Below are 27,052 nucleotides of genomic sequence, written 5' to 3'. Positions count from 1 at the left end.
AACTATTTCAAAATTTACTGAGATTTTGAAACTAAACGTACGTGAAGATTTACTTTTAGCTTGTCTCACTTTCATTTTCTTCCCCTTTCACCTCAAACACCCATCATCAAGTCAATTTTCTGTACTCTGAGTAGATATGACAGTGGTTAAGACATTTTTTTTTGTTGAAACCTCTTAGGTTAAAAGTTTCACTATCATTTGAAATCTGTCACAAGACCAGAGAAGTGCATTCATTGTAAAACTACTTAATAAATAGGTTCCGCAGTTTGAAGAGCTAGACTTTTATGTGAGGTCAGGTCAGTTGAAGACATTTACAAAGAATTAGTTGTTTGTTATTGCTATGTGAGTTGCAAGAATGGAAAAAAAAGAAATTCTTTCTTCAATACTTCCTTCCAGGCTGAGTCATCACTAGAGAGTGGGAAGGGCAGCAGCAGCAGCAGAGAATCCAAACCCCAAAGCTGGTATCACAAAGTACCATTTCTCCAAGTTGGGGGCTCAGCGGGGAGCCATCATGAGCGATGTTACCATTGTGAAAGAAGGTTGGGTTCAGAAGAGGGGTAAGTGTTCAACGAAACTGAAAACAATATGGTTGGTAAGTGTGCTAACACTTAGTTGTGTCCTGGAAGTCACTATCTTTTTTTTCTAATGTTGGAAACAAAGTAAACGGTGGCATACTATGTCCACTAACATAGAAACGATATTTAACTTGTGTTAGGAGTTTGCTTGTTATTTCGGAATTCTTTGTAATACTTGATTTTGATCATTTATAATCAAGTTATGAAGGTTTGGCTTATCTGGTATGTTGTGTGCATGTATGTTACAGAAAGTTTGTGTTGTGTTTTTCTGTGTTGTCCACAGATTCTACAATCCAGTGAGATGTCTTTAGATGTCTAGAAAAATGTCTAACTTGTATTAAAGACATGTAAATAAAAATACCCAGTTATATTAAGCCATTTTTGGGTGGTGGCAGGGAATAGGATTAAAGTAGTAAAGAGGCAGGATTCTCTCACAAACTCTGGATTCAGTAATCCTATAGTTAGATAAGTAAAGTCCTAAAGTAAAAGACCTGGTGAGGAAAGGGAATGTGTATGTGTGCCCACGCATGTATGTTTAATTTTGTATTTTAATTTTTCATGACCCACTTGTATTATTTTTTATTCACTCCTATTTTAGGTAAATAATTCAAATGCATTATTATTGCTTTTTAATACTAAAAAAAGCCTCTTGAATGTAAAGCTTAGTTTATCCTCCATGAGATCACCTACTAATGAGGTTAATGTGCTTATTTTGAAATCTAGACTAGAGTTTAGACTAGTTGCCAGGCAACTACTGTTTATCCACATGGCCAAATTCAGTAGGATGAAGATGGCTCCGTTTTCAGAGCTTTAACTTCTTGTATATCTGTTTTCTAGTTAAAAGTTTCCTCTTAATAATTTTGTAATTTTAAATATTCTTTGAAGCTTTGTAGTTACTATTTAAGGCTCAAAAGATGTTGTCAGTAGTTAAATATGATTACATATTAATGAGTTTTTAAAAAATAAGCCTTACTGAGTTGTAATTTATGTACAATTAAACTTCACCTGTTTTAAGTGATAAATTTTGCTAAATTTATACACTAGTGTAACAAATGTTACAACCATGATGCAGAACATTTGTATTATCCCAGAAAGTTCCCTCATTCCCCTATGCAGTCAGTCCTTGTCCTTGAACCCTGGCAACCACTGATTTGCTGTTACTGTAATTCTGCTTTTCTAGAATTTCATATAAGTAGAATCATACAATGTGTAGTCCTTTGGGTCTGGTTACTTTTACATAGTCTAATACTTTAAAGATTCATCTGTGTTGCTGTGTATATCATTAGTTTATTCCTTTTTGTTGTTGAGTAGTATATCACCATCTAGACATACCACAGTTTTTCTGTTTCCCGGTTGGTGGGTTGTTTCTAGTCTTTGGCTGTTATGAATAAAGCTGCTGTGATCATTTGAGTACATGTCTATGTGTGATGTGTTTTCATTTTTCTTGAGTATTAAGAATGAGATTGCAGAGTCATATGGTAAGTATATGTTTAACTTTTTACAAACTGTTTCCCAAAGTGGTTATTTGTATTGTTAAAGTTTAATTTTTCCCATGTTATTCTCATAGTATAAATTTGGAAAGCATTTTCATATTTCAGTGCTATATGAAAATTTAAAAAAATTTTTTTAACTTGTCTGTTACATTTATATATTTTTTCCTACTTTTTTTTTGGGGGGGGGATGGCAAATTAGTTAAACCTTTTGGAGTTTTAGTAATCTCAAATATCTGCTCTCACAAGATAGTTGTGAGGGTTAAATGAGATAGTGGATGTGGATGTGTTCTGACAATTCTTAAGGTATTACTATCACTGTATTTTATCAAGGTATTAGGAGTGGTTCTTGAGTCTTATTTAATTGTGTCTTGTCTGAAATACTAAAATTAGGTTTGGTATGTTGTGCATGGCGTACAGAATAAAGAAAAAATGAAAGTGAATTCTCAGTGTTTTTCCTGTATTGTTTAGTGAATACGATTGTAATGAGTGTGTGTGTGTGTGTGTTTATTTTGGGAAATAATGGTCATATAAACATAAGAATTTGAGGTACACAAGGTATAGAATGAAAAGTAACTCTGCCTCTTCCAACTAGTTTCTTGCTTTAGAGAGAACTTTTTTATTTTTAATTCTGCTGATTATTACCCCAGTTTTATATATAATATGCTAAACCTTACTTTTGATGAATCTTAAGTAATCTAGTGTACCTTCATTGAGAAAAATAAAAAATTTTAACTTTTAATACCTATTTTCTCCCTTCCTCCGCTTATTTATTTTTTGGTGTTTGTGGTTAAACTTCTAGCTTTTGTACTACTAATTCTGGAAAGTTTTTAGACATTGGACTCAAGCTTGCCACTTTATAAGCTGAGAAAAAGTGATACCCCTCCCAATCTTTTCCTTTGAATTCCACATTCCCTTCCCGTTTTATGTCAACTGTAATATTGACTTTATAATTTTAAGGCTTATAATAGTTGCTGCTTCTAAAAAGCAGTAATCTGTACTATGATTATGTATTTATTACTCACTGCTAAACAAAGTAGTAGGATGGGATTCTTAGAGAAGAGGTGGGTTTTTGTACTCTATTGATATTCAGTATCATCCTATACTTTAGTTTGGCTTCTAGTATGGCATATCACTTTTTTCTGGATTTTCCAATGACTGCATTTTCCCCCTGTTGGTAGAAGAGCTTTCTTCATCAAATCACTTGGTTATCTAGCTTTTTAATCATACTGTTTGTGGAAGTTCTGAGATAAACTGACTTTTATGAGAATGATGCTTAGCTAGTGTCACATTATTTAATTGCATTCTTGGATAAGTTCTTTGCTTGCTTAGCTCTCATGTCTTTCCTCTTTTTGTTTTGGATTTATTTTCAGTTTTCTGGAGTATTTTCTGAAGTCACTTTTTCAGAAAGAATGTGTGTGGGTGCTTGTCAACACCATGTTTGAAAAATCCTTTTCACTTTTGCACCTGTACATGCCTTGGCTGGGTGTAAAACCAGGTTTAAAATAATTTTTCTTCAGCATTTTGAAGGTTGTGGTTCATTACCTTTTAGTAATGTTTTACTGATAAGAGATTTGATGCTACTATAGAATAGTATTTTTGTAGGTAACCTGATTTGTATTTTGGAAGCTTTTTGTGTTGATGCCTTTTTATCCTTGGCATTATAAAATTTGAAGAGGATGAGTTATAGTCCTTTTAAATTTTTTCTGTAAAGCATTTGTTAGACCCTTTGAAAATGTGAGCTGTGTCTTTAGTTCTGAGAAATCTTTTGTATTTCTTTCATTATTTTTCCCTTCTATGTTCTCTGTGTTCTTTCCACATTGTTTTCCCTAGAGCTTCTATATACCAAAGTCCGTTTTAAAGTTTTTCTTTTGTTTTACATCTCTTTGGCTTTTTTGTCTATTTGTTCTGAGAGATTTCCTTGACTGTTTCATAACCTTTATTGAATTACTTATCTCAGCTCAAGTTCAAGTTCAGTCCTCCAACTCTTTGCGACCCCATGGACTGCAGCACATCAGGCCTTCCTGTCCATCACCAACTCGCGGAGTTTGCTCAAACATGTCCATTGAGTTGGTGATGCCATCCAGCCATCTCATCCTCTGTCATCCCCTTCTCCCACCTTCAATCTTTCCCAGCATCAGGGTCTTTTCAAATGAGTCAGTTCTTCGCATCAGGTGGTCAAAGTTATTGGAGTTTCAGCTTCAGCATCAGTCCTTCTGATGAATATTCAGGATTGATTTCCTTTAGGATGGACTGGTTGGATCTCCTTGCAGTCCAGGGGACTCTCAAGAGTCTTCTCCAACACCACAGTTCAAAAGCATCAATTCTTCAGTGCTCAGCTTGCTTTATAGTCCAAGTCAGCTACTACTTTATATTTCTGGGGATTTCATCTCATTCATGGTCACTTGCTCTTATTTTTATATGTGTGTATATATATATATATATATATATATAAAAATGCAATTTTTAATCTTAGGACACTAAGGTTTTAAATTTTTTCTCCTCATCAAATAACTCTTCCAATTTGTTTATTCTGGTTCTTTTTGATGGTGGTAGTTGTTTCTTCAGGTGTCTGGTCATCCTTATTTGTCTGTGTATACTTCTGAATGAAAGACCAGAATTACAGATAGTGCCCTCTCTTTTTACACAGTGGAGATTAGTAATGTTGGTGTTTAACTGTGCTCTTAAAAGGTTTAGTTGAAACATTAGAAAAAAACCAAATTAGGCATACTTTTCTTCCACCCTTAATTTATTCATTTAGACATTTTCAGTGTTATCTTAATGTTTTTAGTCAGGCAGATGTCATATAGTCTGTTGTTGTTTGGCTATATTTTGGTTCAAAGAATTTATTCTAAAGGATTGTTATGATTTGCTGCTTGCTTATTACCCTGGGTAGATTATTATCACCTGAACTTTGGTGTACTCATTTGAAAATAAATATAATATCTGCCTTCTTTACCTTACAGTGTGATTGTAAGCATTGCAAGATTATTTAGGGGAGTGGTTTCAGACTCAAACTATAAATAAATAAATATAGAAAAAGTTGTAATATAGTTCTTACTTTGTCAGTCCTTTTTCTCAAATTTGTATTTATGAATCAGTTATTAGCTCCTGTCCAGGTATAATCTCATTGTATTTGTACTTTTGAATGTGAATACGCTAATAAGCTAATATTGCTCTTGAGCTAAATGTCTTAGAATAGGGAAAGAAAGGCTTAAAGATAATTATTGATGTTATGTAGGATAAATGCTTTTCTGACTGTGGCTATTAGTGATATATCAGTAGTGAAAACTTTTTTCCTCTACTTATCCAAAATCATGAGTATTGAGATAACACATTAATTCAGTATTGTTGGTGTTAGAAATTACAATGAAAGAAGCATCAGTTGCAAACTGGAGTATTGCCTGCATTTTCCTTCTTAGTGGTCCTGTGAGAGTACCTAGCAGTTTGGCTGCACATCAGAATAAGAAGCATTTGCATATATATCAGACACTTCTTAAATTACTTTATTCAAAGATCAGCTTGTGGGTATACTCTGGGTAACTTAAAATCTTTAAACTAGGTGTCAAAAGTTTTGCTTTCTTAGTTTCCATTACAGCTAGTATTAATATTTGCTCTGAAGAAACTTACTATATTAGTAAAATGGGAAATTTTAACCTGCTTAAAAGGTTTAAATTCTAGAAATATGTATATTTTAATAATGTTGCATAAGGGTTTATTGTAGTTCATAAAATTTTGTTTGGTTAATAGTACTGTTCTTAAAAACCTAAGTAGTCTATTAATGTGGAGAGCCATTTCCTTTGATAGCAAGTTAAAATTTGTGTTTCTAGTCAACTCATCATCTTACTGTTTTGAAATTGGTACAAATCTAAGAGGTCGTTTTATCATTAAAGCATTTTGATTGATGAAAATGCTGCATGATGTGTTAATTCCTTACACTTTGTGTTGTATTAGTATCTAACAAATTGAACTTCATGTTATGTTCTGTGTGTGTAACCAGCTTGTGTTTTCAAAGAACTTTTTCCCTAAGTTGCCTTGTGGTTATAGTTTCCATTCAGGGACATCCATTGTCCATAAACTGGGTCCTTTGAATGATATTTGTCTTACATTGTATGAAATGGTTTGCTTAGATGAACTAGAATGTTAGTATTTGGTGATTCTTAGCTAAAACTTTATATGTTTATGAGTTTTTTTTACAAAACAACTTAATCTCCACTGTGCAAAGTACACCTCTGTAGCAAAGATTGTAAGATAGGTTATGGTTTAATGTGTGCTGTGATCTAGGCAATTGTAAGTTACTACAGAGAAAACAAAGTGTACCTTTTTGGGGGTGCTTTTCTAAGTCCAAGGGCCTTTCCTTCTCTTTTAATTTGTATATACTTACGTACATTTTGTCCATATCTTATTCACAAAGTGACTTTTGAAATAAATTATGAAGTGATTAAGAGACGAGAAAATGACAGCATGATTTCCTGTTTACTAGTCAGTAGCAAGCATTTTCCATAGAGAGTAAAGAGCTGTGGTAGTGACTGCATAAACCACATGATAGATTAGAGAAGCTCACTTTGACTATTGACATTATAAAAGGAGCAGAAACATGGAAAAGTTATATTTATTTTCTAATTGCATTAAACTTGGAGATTTAATGTATCTACAGTGATGTGAAATTTGTTCTTCCTATTGTTTCAATGTATTTGTTTTGAAAGTGTTAACCAAGTCAACCAAGTGGAGAGAAACCAAATGGAGAGAACCATCAAATAGCTTTCATACACATTCTAGAGTGTAAAATTGCTGTTACCCACCTTCCCAATCAACAGTTGAGTTTGTATATTGACTTTGTATTCTAGTCTCATTAAATTCACTTTTTAATGTTAGTTGACTTTAAAGGTTTTGTTTTGTTGGTCAAGTCATCTGCAAAGAGCCACAGTTCTGTTTCTTCCTTTCCAGTCTTTATGCCTTTAATTAATTTTTCTGGTCTTATTTCACTGGTTAGGACCTTTAGTACAGTGTTGAGTGTAATTGGTGAGAGTGGACATTTTTGCCTTACTTCTTAAAGTTTTCATATTAGCTGTAGGATTTCACTGCTGCCCTTTATTGAGTTGAGAAAGTTCCCTTCTATTCCTAGTTTGCTGAGAACTTTGAACATGAGTGGGTATTCAGTTTTTTCAAGAGATTTTCCGGCACCTGTTGAAATGACCATTTAACTTTTCTAATTACTGTTTTATTATGTTAATACGGCATAATACTTTGATTGCTGGAATAAACCCATTTGGTCATGATGTACTATCTTTAATATATTAACAGTTTTGATTCACTAATATTTTGTTAAGGATCCTTTTATACATTTATCAAAATATTGATCTATAATTTTTATTTGAAGTTTTGCATAATAGTTATGCTAGACTTATAAAATAGGTTGAGAATCCCCTCCTTGATTTTTGAAGGAATTTGCAAAGGATGAGTTCCATTTCTTCCTTATATGTTTGCTGAACTGCAGTCAGTGAAGCCATCTGGGTTGGAGCTTTTTAAAATAATATATTTATTCAATTTATTTAATAGATACAGGAGTATTCAGATTTTGTTTCATCTTGTGTAGTTTGAGTAAATTGTATATTTTAAGGAATTTGTCCATTTCCTGTAAATTGATTTATTGTCTGCTAACCTGACTTTAGGATTTTCCTGAAGTTGATTTCTGTTGACAGCTCTTTTTCTTCGCCTGTGATTGTATTTTCTTGTTACTTCATATGTCTGGTATATAGTTCATTGTGCTGATGTGTTGTACAGACTCTTGATCTCTTATTTCCTACTGAAGACTACTGCTTTTTGTTTTAATTGATACTTAACCTCAATTTTATTGTTTCTTTACTTCATTTTCTTTGTTGTGAAAAGCAGTTAAAATCTCTGCTTTTTTCCTCGACTTTTTTGCTTTCTGTTTTTTGGCTTTTTTTTTTTTTTTTAAATCCATGGATTATTCAGGGGTTAGCTAGAATTTGGGCAGAGTTTACATGTAGGTTTTGGGGCTCCTCCTCTGTGTCTTCCTGTCTTGTGGGGTATTCTCCTTTTCTAGTCATGAAAAGTTTTTGGCAGCTCTGAGCGCCAGTCTGACTCCTTTAAGCAACATGACTATGATTTTTTGTCGAAGTTTCATCCACGCTAATCTCAAGAGATGGAGGAGCCCCTCAAGCAACAAGTCATATAAAAATGTAAATCTCATCCGGTGCAGTCAGTTCTCTTCTTTCAGGGGTGACTTTCCCCAGTTTCTGCTTACTTTTGGTGCTTTCTACTGCCTTCAGATAGTTTTTATTTTAGTATTTTGTACAGGATTTATAACTTTAAGTATGGGAAAGTTAGCTTAATACAAGTCACCCTACAGTCAATGAAAGTGGAACTCTGCTAGACATATGTTTTAATGTATAGATGTAAAGTTTAAGCTTTGTAAGTCACTAAGTTTTGTTATTTGTTAATTTAATTACTCGTAACAAATTAAGAGGAGTAGAAACTTCATCTGTCTGTATAACTGAGGAAACTAATGGTTTAAACCATCTGACCTCCAGTCACCTGGAAACATAGGTAAACCTTTTCTCCAGTAAATTTATGGAGTTTTAAACTAGAGGAGTCTTTGGAAGTTGTCTAGTCTTATACCTGTTTATCTTATAGTTTAGAAAACAGGTCAGTTTTGGAGTTGAGGCAGAGCAGGACCAGTAGTGGAATTACTGTATTGCCAATTTTATGATACTTCATATTTTGTTCCTTTCCTGTCACTTAGGAATATACTGGAGTTCTTTTTAAAAAGCTATTATTAGTACTCGGTGAAGGAGTAGGTAAGAACTGTTGAACAGGAGGCTTTAAAAATTTCTAAGAATGGAAAAGGGAGTAGCTTCCATCTGTTGGAAACCTCATGTCCCTGTGGGGAGCACAGGGACGCTGTCCCCGTTGAACTTGCTGTGTTAGCTGCCTTGGGGAACCTGGCACTGATGTGATGGCCAAGCACCGGCTACTGTATTTTCTTAAAGATATGTTTTTACTTATGCCAGTTTTTCTGCTTGGCCTTTTCTTCCCTTCTGTCTTTGTCAGTGAAATCCTTCATTTTAATTTTAACATCATCTTGATGTTTTCCCAGATCACAGTCTTACAGAGCGAGAATCGAATCATTTCTGTTGTCTCTAACACATTCGTGCCTTGTCTTGCTTTAGGCTTTTTATTGACTAGTTACGACATAGATACATTATTTTACCTTCTCCATTATAAACTGAGGGCAGGAACCTTGTCCAGTACAACTGTATTTCTTCCCCCTATAGGGTCTACCAGTACCTTGAACATAGCTCTTAATCTTTCCTTGACAAATGAATACGGAAGAGGAAAAAACAATTGGAGATGTTCAAATATCAGTATGTCACAGATATCAGGGCTTAGAACTCAGTTTGGGATAGCTGAAGCAGGGCAAGGCAAACAGAATGGATAGTCAGACTTACGGAAGTGGCCTGTACCGAGGATGGGCTTCCCAGGTGGCGCAGTGGTAAAGAGTCTGCCTGCCAGTGCAGGAGACACAAGAGGTGATGATTCGATCCCTGGGTCAGGTAGGTCCCCTGGAGTAGGAAATGGAACCTGCTCCAGTGTTTTGCCTGGAAAATTCCATGGACAGAGGAGCTCTGCCCCCCGCCACACGCACCCTACACAAACACGTCCCCCCCACACACAGACACACACTCCTAGAATAGGATTTTGGGATTCCAGATCAGGTAGTACATTTATCACTCTATCGTGCTTTTGTGTATGGAGTCTGCTGCTGCTGCTGCTGCTGAGTCGCTTCAGTCGTGTCCGACTCTGTGTGACCCCATAGACGGCAGCCCACCAGGCTCCCCCATCCCTGGGATTCTCCAGGCAAGAACACTGGAGTGGGTTGCCATTTCCTTCTCCAATGCATGAAGGTGAAAAGTGAAAGTGAAGTCGCTCAGTCGTGTCCGACTCTTAGCGACCTCGTGGACTGCAGCCTACCAGGCTCCTCCGTCCATGGGATTTTCCAGGCAAGAGTACTGGAGTGGGTCGCCAATGCCTTCTCCAGTATAGGGACTAATGGAGTAGAGATTAGAACTGACTGAATGGTTATTCCTGGCAGAGGTGGCTGGGAAGATCCCTCATAGTCCCAGAATAGGTGAGTATATAAGTTATCTTAACCAGGTGAGTGGGACACTATAGTGAAAAATGTAGTAGTGATCATAGTTCTGAAAGATTTGTTCATATTTAGGGAAAATTTTTGCTTTACTCATAGAACTGAGAAGTGCTTCCACCTTCATGAAACTTTTCAAGCCTATGAGGAGAATCTTTTCTCATATGTTTCTGATGGATCATTTATTGAAACTAAAATCTCATTGTATAAGGCATAGCTGTTTCATTATTTAATAGCTCTGAGCACTAGTAGTCTTTATTTTGCCTTCCTGAGCACTAAAAAAAAAAAAAAAAAAAGTTCTGTTTTTCCTATGATAAGCCTTCAGATTGGAGAAGGAAATGGCAACCCACTCCGGTATTCTTGCCTGGGAAATCCCATGGACAAAAGAGCTTGGCGGGCTACTGTCCATGGTGTTGGCAAAAGAACTTAAAGCAACAAATAAGGCCTTCAGATATTTCAAGATCACTGTACTGTCTTCCCTAAAATCTTCTTTCTAAGCAAAAAGTTGTCTTTTCTTTAGTTTGTTTATTGTATGACATGGTTTCTAGCTCTCTCATGCGTGATCTTTGGTGTCCTCTGATGGAGATATCTGTTTGTCTTAAAATGTGGTGTTATAGATGATCTTATTTGCAAAACAGAAATAGAGACACAGATGTAGAGAACAAATGTACGGATACCAAGGAGGAAGCAGAGGGTGAGATGAATTGGGAGATTGACGTGTATATATATATATATATACACAATATATATAAATCTTTACACGTATATATACACACACACACACACACACTACTATATATAAAGTAGATAAGTAATGGGACCCTGCTATGTAGCGCAGGGCACTCTTACTCAGTGCTCTGTGGTAACCTAAATGGAAAGACGATCCACCAAAGAGAGGAGCTATGTATACGTATGGCTGATTCACTTTATGTACAGCAGAAACTGACACAGCAGTGTAAACAACTATACTCCAGTTAAAAACAAGACAACAAAAATGTGGTGTCCAGAAGAGATAATATATTTATTTTCCCATTGCTAGTTTGTAAATGTTTGTGTTGTCTCATGCCATGGCCATCACTGGGTATTATTTTGATTTTTAAAATTTTTATTGGTTATTTATTTTCTATATACTAGTGTGTATATGTCAATCCCAGTTCCCTGTTTATCCCTCTTCCACCAACATTCCTCTTTTTTAGTTGTCATGTTATTGCTGTCTTATTTTACATCTCTTTGTTACTGAGGTTTAACTTTGTTGTTATTTCTTTTAGCCACCCTGCCCCCCCAGTAAATTGCTTGTTCTTATCCTTAGTCAGTTTTTATATATGAAACTTACATGTTTAGTCCAGTTCATAAATGGTGTATATTTTTTGTTTGTAAGAACATTTTATATATTCTGAATACTATTATTTTGTTGATCTTTTTGTTGCTGCTGCAGATCTTTTCCTGATTCGTTTATGCCTTTTAACTTTAGTTTTGTCATGTAAAGGTTTTTAACTGCTATGTATTCTATTAATACTGTATCAAGCTTTTCTTTAAGGATGCCATTCAGGTCATACTTGGAAACTTTTGCCTGTTTTCTTTGAGCATCATTATGATTTTAAAAATTTGTGTTATGGAAGTAATATATGAGTTCTTTTTGTAAGAAGGCTAAAGCAACAGATAGAGTTGCACTATTATTTTCCTTCTCAGAAATATTGCTATCAAGTGTGTTGTGCCAATATAAAGTCAGATTTTTCCTCAAATATTTAAGAACCAGAAAGATACATGCCAAACTATAAGTAATACTTGTCTCTTGTCAGAAGATTTGGATTCAAGGAATTGAGCAGGGCACAGGAATAGGGATAATGAAAAAATGAGACTTCTGTGCTTTATTCTGTATAAACATTTGAACCTTATTGTTTCGTCTCATTTTACATAAATGGTGTCATAGTCACTTAACTACATGTCTTAGAGATTTGTTTATGCTGTTGCAGCATGTAGTCAGAAGAGAATGACTGCTCTGACAGAACTTGCTTTTAGTGAACCTGTTCTTCTCACTCGTCTGTTTGTCTCATTGTTAAGTACTCATATACTGTCATTTAGTCCAGAGGTTAAGAGAGCGGAACTTCAGGTCTTCGCCTTGCCTTTTGCTAGTGGCTGTGGGCAAAATACTCAGTATGCCTTAAACTTACCATCTGTAAGATGGAGATGACAATAATTTCTCTCCTATGGTGATGGTTGTTTTGTCACTAAATCACGTCCAAATCTTTTGTGACCCAATGGACTGTATAGTCCACCAGGCTCCTCTGTCTATAGGATTTTGTGGGGAAGAATACTGGAGTGGGTTGCTGTTTCCTTCTCCAGGGAATCTTCCCGACCCAGGAACTGAACCTGCGTCTGCTGCATTGCAGGTAGATTCCTTACTGCTGAGCTACCAGAGGAACCCTTTATGTGGTTGTGTGCTGTGCTTAGTCTCTCTGTCATGTCCTTGTGTCTGACTCTTTGCAACCCCATGGATTGTAGCCTGCCAGGCTCCTCTGTCCATGGGATTCTCCAGGCAAGAGTACTGGAGTGTGTTGCCATATCCTCCTCCAGGGGATCTTCCCAACCCAGGGATTGAACCCAGGTCTCCTGCATTGCAGACAGATTCTTTACCATCTGAGCCACCAGGGAAGACCATGTAAAACATCATAATGTTTGATGAGTTTTTATCACAGTACATGGGATATTCTAAGTAGTTAATAAGCAATAGCTGCTATTATTGGTGTTATATATAGCTGCTATTATTATTATATATTATTACTATTATAGAATAGCTGCTATTATTACTTAGTACTCCGTTATATGACATGGCTAAATTTGACATCGGTTTTACTGATATTTAATATTTAGCCTCACCCATTGTTTTCTTCTATAAAATAAGGATCTTTGCCTGTACAAGGTTTTGTTTTGTTTTTAATACCTTTCTGATGCTCTGTATTTCTCAAAGATTACTGATGCTACTGGAACTGAGTGATAACTATCTTCTCAGCACCTTTGGACATTATAGAAATGTGAAAGAGGAGTTACTCGGTATTCCTTTTCTGTTGTCTCAGCTGAATGTTGTGCTGCTCTCTTCCTCAGTCTTTATCTCTTATCATTTTAAAGTTTCTGTTTATTTGTAACAATTTTTAAAAATTTGTTTTTCTGTATTAATTCTCTGTTATGATACTGCTATCTTTTCACTTTTTCTAAATGAATTAGTGCTACAGCAACAAGTATAAACATTTTTTTCCTTCTGCACTCAGGACTGGGTAAGGCCAAATGATAGGTGCATTTTAATCTTGTGGTTGACAAAAAATGTTTGTCATTTAAGAACACTAATTTCCTTTTTGTCCACATTTGCAAACTAAAACATTCTATCTAAAGTTTATGTGTCAAGAGAGGCATAATTATTTTTTAATGTTGTGATAGTAACAGTTGATAAATGAAAATGAAAAAAGAAAGTAAAAGTTGGGAAAGAATGTGAAGGGGAACAGTTTTTCACCTTCATAGTGGGAAGTCAGTTGAAATCAAGAAAGAGAGCCATAATGCCAGAAGTATTAAAAGTGGCTGTATTTGTCAAGTAGAATGGTGAGGGTGTGAGGTGTCTGTATGAGTGGTAGAAGAGACACTACTGTTTTTTAAGTCTTAAGTTCTTTCATATGTTACTGAATTATTATTACATTCTGCAGGTACTAATAATAATAGTAAACTGTATCCCACATGATCCTAGTTTATGAAGATAAAAAGCATAGTTTTATATATTGATATAGGTATAAAAATTGATTGGAAGGAAATACATACCACAGTATTAAAAGTGGTTATCCCTGGGTAGTGTTTTTTTTTTTTTCCTGTCATATTTTTCTATATTTTATAAAATTTCTAAAGTGAGTTTATTACTTTTATAATCAGAAAAATATTAAGGGAAAATATATAGGACTGTCTGCATTTAATTTGTCATATCTGGCATCAGTATGACATATGATGGCTCAGACAGTAAAGCGTCTGCCTGCAATGCAGGAGACCCGGGTTCAATCCCTGGGTCGGGAAAATCCCCTGGAGAAGGAAATGGCAACCCACTCTAGTATTCTTGCCTGGAAAATCCCATGGACGGAGGAGCCTGGTAGGCCACAGTCCATGGGGTTGCCAAGAGTCGGACACGACTGAGTGACTTCACTTCACTTCACTTCATAACTTTTTTAATTAAAAGAAGTTAGAGAACCATTTGGGAAGATGCCCTGGAGAAGGGAAAGGCTCCCCACTGCAGTATTCTGGCCTGGAGAATTCCATGGACAGTATAGTCCATGGAGTCGCAAAGAGTCGGACATGTGACTTTCACTTTCAGTTTTCACTTTCATTCTCTCTCTGTTTTAAATGTATTAGTAAGACAAGTGTTCTGCTAAAAATAACAGAATAGGTAGCCAAGAGTAAAAAACAAAGACGTGTTTATTTTTTCCTATAAGACGGGATAAAGGTCAGCAGGGACTGGTTGTTTATCAGATAAGGATAAAATCACCAAAGATTCCAGCTCTCTCTGCTTGTGCACCTTTAGCTTACTGGCTTTCCATTCCTACACTTGTTGCTTCAAGGTTTCAAAATATCTTTCAGTCTCTAGTGGGAGGCGGCCAGGGTTAAGGCGATTGGGAAAAGATACTGCTTTGCGATTGGGAAAAGATACTGCTTTAAAGAACCAACAGTGTGTGCCACAAAATGTTTTATGTGTGTGTGTATGTGTGTGTGTGTGTGTATGTGTGTGCGTGTAGTTATAATGTCGGTACTGCAGTTCTTAGATTTCCAGAGACAATTTCCAGCCTTTGTATAGGTCAGATTTAAAGTTTGGCACATAGCATTCTCTAAAATTTATCCCTCTGGGGATTATTCTAAAAGATAGCTATTTTGTCTGTTTGTAGAACTTCTAGGCTTGTGCTCCCTTCTTAAAAAAGATAGTTTGTTATTCTGAGGTGATAGTGAATTAGGAAGTATGTTTCTAAAATGATCCTCAATTTTTTTTTTTAATGATCCTCAGTTTGATTTGACTTTCCTTGTAGAATCCAAATTTTAGTTTGCAGCCAGTTTTCTGAGGATTGTGAGTTTTTAGTGTATCAAATGAATTATATAAAGGTTTTCATTTTTGTTTTTAAGTCAGAGTATGCAATGAAATTGGTAGTCACAGGTTTTATAGCTGAGGATTCCAGCTCTGTTGTTGTTTAGTTGCTCAGTTGTGTCCAACACTTCTGAGACCCCATGGACCGTAGCCCGCCAGGTTCCTCTGTCTGTGGGATTTTCCAGGCAAAAATGACGAGTGAGTTGCCATTTCCTTCTCCAAGGGATTTTCCTGACCCAGGGATCGAGCCCGAGTCTCCTGCATTGCAGGTGAATTCTTTACCACTGAGCCACCTGGGAAGCCCGATTCCAACTCTATCTTCTGGATCAGCCGAAAAGACCAGATTACATCCTTCAAAATGTTAGGGCTTATATTTACTTGGATTTTTTCATCCATATATTTTAATGAATATTACTCCTTATTTTCTTACTCCTCTTGTGACTGACTTCTTTAAAAATTTTTTAAAATGCAAGTTTATATAGCTTTCAGTGTTGTATTTATGGCTTTCAGCATTAAAATGGTGCTGAATAAAAATACATTACTATCAAATTAGACTCATTTGTAAAAGTTTAGATCTTTATAGTTTTGTTTATCAATGAATTGATAAACTTATTTTTTTTTTTGGTTAATTTTTCTTAGCAGTTACCCAGAGATACTTATTTATCCTCAAGCAATTTTTTGTTAGTCTAAAAAGCTGTTACCACTCTATGCTTTTGAGGCGTGACAAATTCTTCTTGTAAAATAAATAAGCATATTTATTTCTAGTATTTGGATAACTAATATCTTTAATCAAATTAGAGAAATATTTTTTGGAGATTGGGAAGAATGTGAAGATACAGGTCACCTGCCTTCATGGAGTTTAGAATTTAGTGGGGGAAAGAGGCTCTTTAAGATGAGTCAGTTTCCTCATCTGTAACATGGAATCATGTAGTTCTTACCTGCCTCATGAGAGTTGTGAGGATTAAGTGAGTTAAGTCATGTCAAAGGCTTTGAACTACGCCAGAGACATAGTAAGTGCTTCCGAAATGTTAGCTGCCGTTACCATTGTTATTAACAAATAGAGATTTGCACAAAGTGCTTTGGGAGCACAGACTAGGCAAGACTGACTTCCTGGAAAAGGGAGGGCGTGATAAAATTTGTACCTGCTGTCAGTTCTGCTTCATAGTTTCCTTGTTTATCATTGCCATTTGAGTGCCTAGTGCATAGTCAGTCCTCGAAGGAAGAACTCAGAGAAGTTGCAAAGGTGAACTTTTCTTAAAACATTTTAAAAGTAGATGACAGTAAAATTGGAAGATGTAGTGTTAAAATTTGTCACCCAATCTTCTATGCCTGACTTAGTCCTATGATAGAATTTAGAATATTTTTGCAAGTAAGTAAGTAAGTAGTAGAGGATAATTTTAGAAATAGAAAAGCTATTATTTTCAACCAGGCTTTTGAAACAGTCTGGGTTTTCAAATAGTTTAAGATAATGCTTTCTAGCAAGGACTTGAGATACAAGAATCATACACTTCAGACTAGACTCATAGCTGTGGATTTTGACAGTGCTGTGTTGTTTTAGATCAGTATAACGACATTGATTTTTATCTGCTGCTGTAATAGATTACCCAACACTTGGTGGCTTAAAATAATGATTTATATTATTTGTCATGATTCTGTGGTTTGACTCAGTGGTTCTTCTGGTGATCTCAATTGGGGTCACTCATCTGGCTGGATTTAGAGTGTAACCAGGCAGAGCTGGAAAATCCCAGAAGGTCTTGCTCCAGTGTTTGGTTCCTTGGTGCTGAAGGTTGAGTGGGAGTGCCTCAGTTTTCCTTCCTGTTGCCTTTTTTTCAGCAGGACAGCTTGCACCTCAGAGCATGTGACTGGCTTCTGAGAATGAATACTGCCAGCCCTCCTAAAGGCTAGAACCAGAGCTGGCACAGCATTTCTTATAATCCATTTTTTTGGTCAAACAAGGCAGAAGGCCAGCTTGGATTCAAGAGGGAGAGAAAGAGACTCTATCTCTTGATGGAAAGAGTGGTAAAGAATTTGTGGCCTCTTAATCTACAATAGATAGCGTGGTACCTTAATTTTCATTGCGTGTTTGCTTTCTGCCCTCCCTATTTATCCCTTAGTTTCGTTCTTTATGTTTTACCTTTTCCTGTTTTACTGATTTAGATTTGTGTTCTTTTGATAGTGTGGGTTTCAGTTCTGCCTTTGTTTTTACTTTGCCTATATGTATTTCTTTTCTAGTTTTCTTTTAATATATCCTTTGTTTTAACCTTCTCACTTTTCTTTGTCTTTTATCTTTAATTTTATGGAACCTAAATATTTCCACCGTAAGGCATAGGTGTGGTATTTGGGTTAGAGGAAGTGTTAGAAAAACACAGGGGTGGTGTCCACCGGGTTATGTTATTGATGGTCAGACACTGAATCTTTGGTTTAGGGGCCTGGTGGAAGATGATGGGATAGCCCCTTTTGATTGAGACAACTTTTAGCTTTTGATAATTACTGCTGAGTTTTTACATGTTGTAAATATGGTTTCAACTGATTACCCATAAAATTGTAGTGAAATTATAAATTTCTTAAATTTTGTGATTTCAAATGAGTAAGATAAGCTGTTGATATGCTAGTTCAGAAAGCAGTTCAACCTGTGCATAACTTAAGTAAACTCAAGTAAAACCTTTTAAAAAAAATTTTAGTAATACATTTTATTTAGCCTACATGTACAATGTGACATTTCAATGTGTGTCAATATGAAAAGTTATTAACAGTGTATTTTATATATTTTTTTCAATCTGAAGTCTTCAGCATGTGCTGTGTATTTTGCACTTTGAGACCCTCTCAGTTAATTCTGGCCACAGTTCAAGTGCTCACTAGCCACGTGTGACCACTGGCCACCATATTGGACAGTGAAGTCTTCCAGAGTCAAGTAGAGCCTTTTGATAACTACAGCTGTGGTCAACGTGTTGCCTGCAATCTCAGGAGTGATCCTGGTCCAGAACTGAGCTAAGCCCATCCTGCCCCATTGACACGGTACTGAAGTTTACTGTACTGGAAAAGCTGGCATTTGGGGTAATTTGTTACATAAAAATTGTACAGATTTTGGTATCAGAGTGGTTTTATTTTGCCATAACAACAACTTTAAATGGAGGTCTGTCATTGAACTCAGTGGTGGACACAAACTAGAAAGATTTTGAGGCATTAGTGAAAGCCTGAAAAGCCTGATTAGACTGTTAGTAGAAGTTTGATGGCCTTGATGGCCTTGGAGAAGACTGTGGGTGAGAGCTTAGAGAAAAATGAGAAAATTGTCATCAGCAAATTGAGGAAGGAGATTCTTGTTCTCTAGTGGCAGAAGTTTAGGAACTCTGTCACCTGCAGTAAAATAGGAAGTAGAAGAATATATACAGTAAACTAGGTGATCTAGCTAAGGAGACTTTGTAAGCAGAACATTAGGGATACTCTTGGTTTCTTCTTGCTGCTTGTATATAAAATGTAAAAGGAGAGAGACCAATCAAAGAAAGTACTGTTAAACTAAAAGCATGTGTGAGTCTGAAAATTCCTAGCCTCTTCATTTGACCAGTGTTGCTAAAATGAGGAACATTCTGCTACTGCTAAGTCACTTCAGTCATGTCTGACTCTGTGCAACCCCATAGACGGCAGCCCACCAGGCTCCCCCATCCCTGGGATTCTCTAGGCAAGAACACTGGAGTGGGTTGCCATTTCCTTCTCCAATGCATGAAAGTGAAACGTTAAAGTGAAGTCGCTCAGTTGTGTCTGACTTTTAGCGACCCCATGGACTGCAGCCTACCAGGCTCCTCCGCCCATGGGATTCTCCAGGCAAGAGTACTGGAGTGGGGTGCCATTGCATTCTGGAAAACAGCAAATCCAAAACACTCTCAGGAAAATGTGTTCTACAAATGAAGCTGAGGATGTGACTTTAAAATCCTTTAAAACCTCAGAAAGATCCAAGGTGTTGCCTCAAAGACCTCTTGAGTCAAACAACAGGGTTTCTAAGAACATTTAGAGAGGAACAGAAGGAAGGGCTTTTCTTGGAGAGATTTATGGGTATGGCCTTGGTCTCACAATGGAGTAAACCATAAAAAGATTGTCAGGAGGCCCACAAAGTTTCTTCTCTCCTCTCTTCTTCCCTTTCACCTCTTTTTCTTCTAATGAGAGTAAATCAGCACTGTCAGCTTGGACTGGACTTGGGACAGAGACAGTACACATGAAAAGCAGGGTGTGAGTCTCTGAACCTCTGCATGTAGGAAGCATGTTGAGAAAACTACACGGCTGCCATTTGGAAAGCAGGACCAAGAGCCTGGAGGACAGAAACAGGCCTTGGATTCTGATCAGAAATTGACTGTATTGCCTTGGATTTCAGAACTGCTGTGGGCCAGTGACTCCCCTTCACCTCCTACTTTATCTGTTTGAGCACCAGTGCTTCAGTAGTTTCCCTGTGCCTTTTGTGCCTTTGGTCTTGAATTCTTGACCCACAGAAACTGAAAGATGTGAAGGGTTTATTGTTATTTTAAAGCTTTAAGTTTTGTGGTAATCGATTATGCAGTGATAGATAACTAATGCAGTGACAGGTTGAAATCGGAAGGCTGAGAAGAGAACCCCACCAACATTTCAGGAAATGGGAGTGGGGGAAAACAGGAACACAGAGGGAGAATAAGACCTTTGATTTCAAAGGTTTTGATCTATTAGAACCATGGACTGACTGCTTGTCATTGGAAAAAGATGTAAAGTCAAGAATATTCATTAATGTGTGTTCTGTTAAATACTGGAGAAAGGAATTCTAATTATTGCTAAGAACTTGAATTTTATGTGTAAAATGGGGAAGAACTCTACTTATTTTGTGTGTAGTTTTACAGTTTGACCTTGTTTCTTAGTAAGCAAGGTTGATTATATAGTGTATATTCTTAGAGGTCTCAGAGATCAATATTATTTGGTGTAAAAGTATTTAAGATAAATAAATGTAAGATAGAGTTGGGCTCTAAACTCAGCTCTTATCAATTTACTTTAAAATGACTGAAAAGAAGAGGAAATTACTTTCACTCTTCACTTGAAGATTTTGAAAATTTTAATTATGTACAAAAGCTAAAAGTTTTAATATAGAGCTAATAAGCACATAAATCTTTAGTGTTTCACCATATTTTCTTTATATATACCCCCCAGCTTTGAGGCACACTTGCTAAAACTTGTATATATTTGACATGTACAGTACAGTGTTTTGGTGTATGTATGCATTGTGGGCTTTCTGTGTGGCTCTCGTGGTGAAGAACCTGCCTTGCCAGTGCAGGAGACATAAGAGATGAGGTCCAGTCCCTGGGCGGGGAAGATCCCCTGGAGGAGGGCATGGCATCCCACTCCAGTATTCTTGCCTGGAGAATCCCATGGACAGAGGAGCCTGGTGGGCTGCAGTCCAGTGGGTCTGAAAGAGTCAGACACGACTGAAGTGACTTAGCATGCGGGCATACATTGTGAAATGATTGCCACAATTAGGCTGATTTAATATTTTCATGAATACTCATAGTTACAATGTTACTTTGGGGTTTTTTTGTTGTTGTTGAATCATTTGAAAGCAAGATGCAGATTTTGGTCCATCCCTAAATTCTTTTAGTCCACATCTCCAAGAATAAGGTTTTTATGGTTACCATTAATCCAACCAAGAAAATTAATACATTGAATAATCACATCTAATATGGCAGTCCAAAAAAACTTTTATGATTTTTTAAAAATCTAGAATCTATACAGTATATTTGTTTATGTCTCTAGCCCATTTTCCAATGAGTCAACTCTTCACATGAGGTGGCCAAAGTACTGGAGTTTCAGCTTTAGCATCATTCCTTCCAAAGAAATCCCAGGGCTGATCTCCTTCAGAATGGACTGGTTGGATCTCTGGCATCACTGACTCGATGGACGTGAGTCTGAATGAACTCCGGGAGTTGGTGATGGACAGGGAGGCCTGGTGTGCTGCGATTCATGGGATCGCAAAGAGTCGGACACAACTGAGTGACTGAACTGAACTGATTGAACTAGCCCATTTTATTCTGGAATAATAAAAATGTGACATTGTATTGCTTTCTATGACATTGAATCTGATTTTCTTTGAGGATTTTATGCTTCCAGTTGCCTCTGTAGAATGTTCCGCATTCTGGATTTGCTAAATTTTTGTTTATTATTAGATCCAGGTTGATCCTTTTTTGGTGAAAATACTATATAGATGACATATACTTGATCAAAAAAGTGACTTCTGGAACTGTTCACCATAAATATATTTTTTCCGTTTACAAACCTGTGTGGTCATAATTCCTAACAACCTTTCGCTTTGGTTTTAAACTTCCATTGATTGATGCCACTGCCTGAATCAATTTTAACCTTGTGAATTGTAGGAAAATTCCTTTGTAATGGCCATATATAATTGATCCATGTTTGCAGTTTCCTGCAAAAAAAAAAAAAAAAAAATGCCTTGTCACCACTGAAAGAATCCACTGTTTTTTCTTGTTAAAAATAAATATATTATTTGGACTGTGGATTTGAATGCATTTATTGTCTGAGTTCCATGTATGTTTATATTCCATAATGAATAATTTTGAAAAGCTTTAACTTAAAACAATAAGTTAATGACAGATCTCTTAGGATAGTTTCAGAATTCCTAACAGTGAGGCTTATTGAACAGTTGTGTGATACTTTTTGAATACCAGCTACAGTATTAGGAATCACACCAGATAGTATAATGTATTTAGCATTAAAAATGTAGTCCTCAAATACTCACCAGATAAATTGAAAAGATAAGACACATATGCATGTAGAAACAGAAGACTATTTACAGCAAGAAAGCATATATGCTGAATCACTGGAATAGTCAATAGATGATTTTTGTGTTCAGGAAACTGTCACTTTGAACTTTGACATGTGTACAAGGCGTGCAGGTATATGAAATGTCTTAAGATGTCGTTGACGTTCTGAACCTGGACTTTTGAAACATACTTCACAATAATAATCTAGTGCCTACCATGTTATAGCAACCAAAGAAACAAAAAGAATAAAACATATCCATTGTGCTTGAAATTCTATTGCGTGAGATGAAAAACACAGGGATCAATGCTACATAAGATCATGAAAATGCTAAATAAAGGTGTCTACGTAGTGCCAAGGTTGTATAGGAGAGAGAACTAGGAATTAAGATTGCTCCAGAGATGGGTGTGTGACAGGAAAGTCTTTCCCAGAGTAAATGGCCTTTGAGTCTGGGAGGAAGTTTTTCGACTGAGAATGGAAGCATATTCTAAGCAATAGAAGATGGCGTATTCTAGGCAATAGAAGATGGGCCCAAATACCCAGAGGCGTGATTGTGTGTGGCATGTTTCAGAGCCTGGTGATACCATTTCAGGAAATTCAGAAATGGTTCTGATTTGGAAGGGGTTGATAGAAATGGTTATTCAGCCTTTTGTGAGTTTAATTTTTTCACATACAGGAGAACAACACAGTTGAATTTTAATGTTATGTACACTTTTTCAGAAAAGTATATGGCAAGCAGTGGATTGAAGAATGAATCCAGGAAACACTTTACCAACAGTTGAGGAATGAGAGGAAAAGGAGTCTTCCTTAGGAATGTACCAAAAGCATTTATTAGAAAGGAAGAAAGCTACAACAGTAAAGTCATTAGAACAAATTGATGAGATTTTACAAGAGGATGGTTAATATCACATACAAGAGAGTGTACAAAGGAAATGAAAATTTTTAAAAAGGCTGTTGGATTTGACAATAATTTTGTGAATTCAGTATCAGTGATTTGGGGAAGGGGATTGGAAGCCACTTTTCTTGGAGACAAAGGAGAGTGATTAATGCTTAAATACTGAGTTTAAACTATTTGGAAAATCTGACAGTGAAAAGTAGAGTAGTAACAGCATGCGTACAGTTTGGTCAAGAGAAATTGTTTTTAAAAGTTAGAGAAAGCCTTGTATATATATGATGGCCGAGTGGAACATGCTAGTGGGACAGGAAATGCTACAAGTTGTCAGAGCATAATTGATGGAGCAAAGAGTTGGGAAGAGATGACAACACAGGAGAGAGGATTAGCTTTGGAAAGGAGGAGAGGCAGCCTTCCAGCTGATCCAGAGGGAATGAAGTGATCATGCAGGAAGAACACAAAGGGAAGGATTATTAAGCAAGAGGATTGTAAAAAGGAACTTAGGTGATGCTATTACATTCTCTGTGAGTTTGGACAGAGCAAACATTTTGGTTTTTGAACTTTCTCTGTGATTTATGTATTCTAGGAGCATTGATGGATAAAGTACCCATCCAACATAATCTGAAGTTGGAGAGTGGCATGACAGAAAACTAAGGGGCAGGGAGTAGACACCTGATATTTTCTATCATTTGAAAAATTTTAGTACAAAGAAAATACTGAACATCAGAATGCTCTAATATTGTTTAAAAATGCAATCATTGTTTAAACCTTGTTTAGGAACGCTAAATATTATTGTGTTAAAAAAAGCTTTGGTATATAAATTTCAAAGTATGTTTTATATTGATAAAACTATTAATCTAATTTTTAATTGTTTAAAATTTTGCTGCATTTTTTAAAAACGGAGGACTTTTCTCTATGAGAATAATTAGGACTTTGCAGATTTTAAGCAACAGCAACTCAACACAAGCTTAAGCAGTGAAGGATAAATTTAGAAGAAGGGATGGATTTATTAGATTATGTAAATGAGGAATCCAGAATGGACCTATTTCAGCGATACCTGAATCCAGGAACCCTAGTGATGATGTCAAACATTCTTCTGCTCCATTCTGCTGTTTTCATCTGTGGGGTTCTCATTTCCAAGCAGGATTCTGCTCTGTAGTGAGCATGTGGTTACTGGAAGCCTCAGGGCAATATCATGGCTCACCGTTCAAAAGTAAGGTAGGCCTTTTCCCATCAGCCGTATAGTAGATACCAGAGTAGATTGTGTCATTTTTGTGTATCCCTGGATTGTGAAGCCAGGGATATATGTACTCTGATTATGTAGAGCTTGGGTTGTGTAATCACCTCTTGAAGGAGGTCAAATAGCTATGAGTTAAAGGGATGGGGGCTCAAAAATTTGGCACATTTCCTTCTATTTGTATGTATGTATGTATCTACCTGTTGGCTCTGTAACAAACCAAATAGTTTAGTGAATGCCTTGTGTCAAATTTCTTAGGAAAGAATCAGCCTTTGATTATATACATAAGTCTTAACAGCTTTTTTAGTTTATGATTTTATAAGAGATAACTGTAGAAGCCTTTTCTTTTTTTACAAGTAAAAGTGTTTTCTATGGTATATATCACAGTATTTTCAGGCCTTCACAAAAATGGGGCAGCCGTCCATGAGTTGACTTCAGTAGTAGTGAAAATGAACATCTTGTGCTGCTGAAAAGAACTGGATGTGAGTCTCACAGAAGTCCCGAGTTCTAGTCTTAACTCTTTCAGTAATCAACTGTGTGTAAATAACACACAAAACTACTTGACACCACTGGGCTGTAAAAATAGGCGAATTGGAGATCTTATGAAGCTCTAAATTTCTTCTACTTTTAATAGAATAATTCAGGTTATAGAAAAATGTAAAATAGGAATCTTAGTATACTGTAAAGAAAATTAATGATTGTAGTTTTCACTTTAGACAGATTTGGGTTTGAATTCAAACTCTGACTCACCAGCTATGTAAACTTGGACAGATTGCTAAACCTTGTCTCCTCATGTAAAGAATGGCAATAATAATAATAATACCTGATTGGAAGTTTAAGGATAGAAATGCATTTGATTTATGCCCAATAAAATTTTGATTAGTTTCTGTAAAGTTCCTTACAGCTCCAAAATTTGACATTTGGAATTATTTTTGCTACATGAATATTCATTTCTCCCGTTATAACTTTAATAACTCTAGGAAAATAATGTAAATTGCAAATGTATAGTTATAAATGTATGTTTATAACAGTTACGTTATGCCTGTGACATGCTTTCCTTTGAGCTATGTAGTGTAGAGAACTCAGGTGGACCGTTTCATAACAGAATTTGAACACTTAATTTAGCTATCTTACCAAGAGTTAGGCTTAGTAGTAGATTGTATTGGAATATACCTGGTAAAGGGCAAATTATGATAGCAAAAATGGGACATAAACATTTAAAAAAAAGAAAATTCTGATTAGGCAGTTGGAAATCAGCTGTGGACTTGAGATCTAAGATTCCCGAAATCAAGCTAAATAGATATCACTTAAGACTGAACTGAACTGAACTGAAGATTGTTGTAAAGATCAAAGGAACTAAAGTTTGTAAGCCCTTTATGCATAGTATTTTTCATGTATGTTAGTTACTACTATTGTTGTTTTTATCTTCTAGGAGTACTTTTTCCTCATGATCAGCAAGCCACATTTAGTTTAGAGCAAAGGCAATGCAAAAATCCAGTGCCATTTTAATCTAAGAATTCTGCTGGAACCTTCAATAGAAAAAAAAAAAAAAAAAAAAACCCACAAAACTGAAGAAGTGCATCCAAAATCCCAAACTAGGATTTTTATTTTTTTCTGATTTTGTTTTAGATTCCTGAAATAATTTTTCATGAGAAAATTTTCAGTATTCTTTCATTCAACAGATACTTACTTAGTACTCATTATGAGCTAGGTCGGGGCTTCCCAGGTGGCACTAGTGGTAAAGAACCTGCCTGCTGATACAGGACTTGTAAGAGACACAGGTTCCATCCCTGGGTTGGGAAGATCCCTTGGAGAAGGGAATGGCTATCCACTCCAGTATTCTTGCCTGGGAAATCCTGTGGACAGAGGAGCCTCGTGGGGTCACAGTTCATGGGGTCACAAAGAGTTGGATATGACTGAAGCGACAGCATGCACTCACATGGGCTAGATACTGAAGAAAAGAACAGTGAACATAGATAACATACTTTATTAAGGAAAAAAGTGGCTTATTTAAATTTTATAATAGTTTTGTAGTTGCAAAATAAAATTAATTGCAACTATAAGATCAATTAAGGTGTTAGTATACCAGTGACTTTTGAGTAGTCTAGATAGTAAAGAAACTTCTTCAACTTTGTTTAATTTGGTGTTTCTGAAACTTGTTACCTATTTTACCCCTTTTCCTCCCTCACTGAACCCATTTTGGAGATAATAGTATATTAGTCAGAGAAGGCAATGGCAACCCACTCCAGTACTCTTGCCTGGAAAATCCCATGGACAGAGAAGCCTGGTAGGCTGAAGTCCACGGGGTTGCTAAGAGTTGGACACGACTGAGCGACTTCACTTTCACTTTTTCCTTTCATGCATTGGAGAAGGAAATGGCCACCCACTCCAGTGTTCTTGCCTGGAGAATCCCAGGGACGGGGGAGCCTGGTGGGCTGCCGTCTATGGGGTCGCACAGAGTCGGACACGACTGAAGTGACGCAGCAGCAGCAGCAGCAGTATATTAGTAGGTTTGTTTAATTGGAAGTGAACAATATTAGGTTAACCGTGTGATGTTTGTAGGGCAGAAACGATTGCATATTAGCATTTTATAGTTCATCTGATATTAATTGGACTGCTGTGTCCTGGTTCGGCTAGGACCGTTTCTGGTTTATGCCCTGTCGCTCCAGTGGTGTTATTTATAGTCTTTCTCAGAAGTGCCCTGGTTTGGATGATAAATTATATGGTGCTCCTCTAGCTGACACTTTTGAACCACTTAAATGCTGGATAGCATTCTAATCATTTGATATATATTAACTCAGTCC

At 36.3% G+C, this 27,052-nt stretch overlaps 1 protein-coding gene across 4 annotated transcripts in view; it reads left to right on the top strand.

The window, feature by feature from the left end:
• Positions 1-27,052, top strand: part of AKT3 (AKT serine/threonine kinase 3) — a 282,206-nt gene that overhangs the window by 10,148 nt on the left and 245,006 nt on the right. For all 4 annotated transcript variants that reach the window (XR_011467308.1, XM_070385355.1, XM_070385356.1 and 1 more), the window contains exon 2: positions 397-557. Coding sequence is in view for 2 of the 4 variants with exons in the window: in XM_070385356.1 (XP_070241457.1) it covers positions 512-557 (46 nt within the window). In the remaining 2 variants the exon portion in view is untranslated. The remainder of the gene's footprint in view (positions 1-396; positions 558-27,052) is intronic.

The sequence above is a fragment of the Bos mutus genome, chromosome 16 (assembly GCF_027580195.1).
Source record: "Bos mutus isolate GX-2022 chromosome 16, NWIPB_WYAK_1.1, whole genome shotgun sequence".
In the NCBI taxonomy this organism is placed as follows: Eukaryota; Metazoa; Chordata; class Mammalia; order Artiodactyla; family Bovidae; genus Bos; species Bos mutus.
This window is presented reverse-complemented; position numbering and strand designations above follow the sequence as displayed.